The sequence below is a fragment of the Tupaia chinensis genome, unplaced genomic scaffold (genome assembly GCF_000334495.1).
Source record: "Tupaia chinensis unplaced genomic scaffold, TupChi_1.0 Scaffold000211_1, whole genome shotgun sequence".
In the NCBI taxonomy this organism is placed as follows: domain Eukaryota; kingdom Metazoa; phylum Chordata; class Mammalia; order Scandentia; family Tupaiidae; genus Tupaia; species Tupaia belangeri.
Window position 1 is genome coordinate 782,859 of NW_006159686.1, and position 2,677 is coordinate 785,535.

At 65.4% G+C, this 2,677-nt stretch overlaps 1 protein-coding gene across 1 annotated transcript in view; it reads right to left on the reverse strand.

Moving 5' to 3' along the window:
* The window catches only part of EP400 (E1A binding protein p400), a 95,534-nt gene that overhangs the window by 22,522 nt on the left and 70,335 nt on the right, over positions 1 to 2,677 (reverse strand). The window contains 6 exon segments of the mRNA XM_027771374.1: positions 111 to 264; positions 339 to 383; positions 886 to 1,020; positions 1,172 to 1,255; positions 1,409 to 1,573; positions 2,404 to 2,582. Coding sequence (XP_027627175.1) covers positions 111 to 264; positions 339 to 383; positions 886 to 1,020; positions 1,172 to 1,255; positions 1,409 to 1,573; positions 2,404 to 2,582 — 762 coding nt within the window.

Here is a 2,677-nt window from a genome sequence, read left to right on the forward strand (position 1 = left end):
TTGCCGTTTTTTCTTCTCCCTGCCTGCGGCTAAACGGGAAGGCGGGTCAGGGGCACGCTGCCGCCCCACTGCGGCCAGGCAGCACACGCGTAGGGCGGCTGGGGAAGCACCTGAGGGGTCTGTCTTGTGCCGCTTGCGCTCCTTCCGCACGTACACAGGGGGCAGCTTGGCTTCCGGGATGGGCGCGGCCTCGTACAGGAGACACATGACCGCGTCGACGTACAGGTCGTTGTCGTCCTGCGGCGGTGTGGGCGGCGTCCAGAGCTGTGCAGAGAAGGCACGTCTGTGAGCAGTGCTGGCAGGACACTGGCTCACTCGGACGCAGGGGCGGGACCTACCGGCATAACCTCCGTCTGCCCGTTGGCATCTTCGCAGACGTACTCCTGCGGAAAGGTAGCGGGTTAGGGCCCCCGGGGTGGGGTCATGTGAGCCATGAGCAGGCAGCTCCCTTCTTCATTACATTTTTTTTTAATGGTTTTTGCTATAGAGGCACGTGCGCTTGTGGGAGACAGAGAGAGTGGAGAGAAAGTGAGAAATCACCCCCAGGGGATGGCCACACCCCAGTCCCTTCTCCACTCTCCTCCTAGGACTCGGGATTTTCAAGCTGCCAGGTCCAGGACTTGAATCAGGTCGGCCAAGTGGGAGCCCGGTGCCTTAACCACGACGCCACCTGCTGGCCCCAACCTGTGGCTTTTCTACCTAAGGTCTCCTGAAGGAGCCAGGGCCCAGAGTTAGGCGGAGACTAAGACCAGCCTCCTCTCAACCAGACGGCGACCCAGGCAGGAGAGCTGCATTCACTCAGAACCAAGGCCGGAGACACGGCGCAGCCACTGCTGCAAGGACGGGACAGCGCAGGCTCCGGGGGAGGCGGGGGAGGGTGGGTACCGTGCCGTAGGCGTCCTCGCGGGTGTAGGTCAGCAGCTCCACCTCCTCCTGCTCGCGCTGCAGCTGCGCCTCGCGGGCCTGCAGGTGCCTGGCGTTGCGGGATTCCCACTCTTGCATGGAGGTCATCAGGCCTTCCTGTAGAGAAGACCACCGGGGATGCACCTGCAGCAGGGGCACGGGAGGCCCCGCCCCGCCTGCACACCCTCCCCCACTGCGCCGCTGGGCTTGGGGCTCAGGGCCAGCGCAGCGACGCCCCGGTCGCCTGCAGGGAGCTTCCGCTCTGTACCTCCCGAGCGCTCCCCCTCTCTTGCTCGAAGGAGGCGTGGAACAGCTCCAGGTAGTTCAGGGCGTACTTCTCGATCGGCGTCAGCTGTTTCAGAACACATGGACTAGGGTGACCAGCCTGCTGCTGGAGGCCGCGCCACAGTCCTCTCACTCTGAACCAGGAAGGCGTCTAGTTTTGGTCAAAGTGACCCAGGAAGGGTCCACGAGGGCATTGAACTGAGGGGAGGAGAGCCCAGACCTGCTCCATGAAGCCGGCCAGCTCCTCCCACTGCGATGGCTCTGACTCCTCGCTGCCGCGGGCATGCTCTGCGTCTGACACCAACACGCCCATGTGGGGTCCAGGCAGGGCCTCCTCTGCGGGCTTCTGTGCATCTTCCTCCAGGTACTCGATACTTTTCAGGGCCTGCCAAGAGCCTATGCTTAGACGCCTCGCACTTTTGGAAACAGCGCCGAAGCGGTGGCAATGTGCAGCGGGTGCAGACGCCTTCAACGTGAAGCAGCGCTGCCCTGCTCCGTGAGGGGAGTGCCCGTCCCTGGAGACCATGTGTGTGCACGCGGGGTGACTCGAAAGGGCACAGGGAAGCTCTGGGCCCTGAAACACACTGCCCGGCGGACACAGCCCCTGGAGCCCTGAGTAGGAAGGCTATCTATGGGGCCTCCAGCGGCAGGCTCTGAGGACGAGGCGCGCCCGGTGGCCGCCCAGTCAGCTCCTGGCACTCCCCGCCTCCTCGCCTGAGCCAGCCGCGTGATTTGCCCACCCGGTTTCTGCCTCCCTCGCCGGGACACGAGCTTCGGGGAGCGGATCCCAATGCCACATCCCCACTGCCGCAGTGCAGGCACGTGCGGAGAAACGCTGAAACCACGCTCGGGTCCACATGGGCTCCGGGCCACTCGTCAGTGGCCGACAAGGCCCTCAGCACCGAGGTGAGACCCGCAGCACCGCCAGGAACCTGTGTCCTCAGGGGTCATGCTCTCGGACACCGCGCTATCTCCAGACAACCGTGACGTCCGAGGTAACAGAACGGCACTCGACATGTCGCACACGGTGCGCAGGGACAGCGCAGGGACAGCCACGCACGTTCAGTCACAGCCGACCTGACCTCTGTTGACCTCACGGCCCCTCCGCCCCGTCGTCGACAAGCCACGGCGCGAGGGGAGGGCCTGCTCGGGTGGGTGAGAGCAGGGCCCGGGGACAGTGCCTGCTCGGCAGCCGCCAGGTGACGGCTCACGCACCTCTATGAACGGTCGCGCAGTCTTGGGTGCGATGGTCTCTGGGACAGACGGCTCCTGAGACAGCACCACGAACTCCTCGGCCTTGACCGGGAAGCCAGCATCCTCCATGGGCGAGCAGACCTCGAACAGCTCCTGGATGGTGCGCTGCACAGGGGCACGCGTGAGCCCAGGGGGAGACTCCGTGTACCTCGGAGCCCAGCCTCGCAGACACGAGGGCAGCAGGACCCGCTGGCGGGCAGCCCCCCGCCCGGGCCGTGCCCCCCGAGGCCCTGGG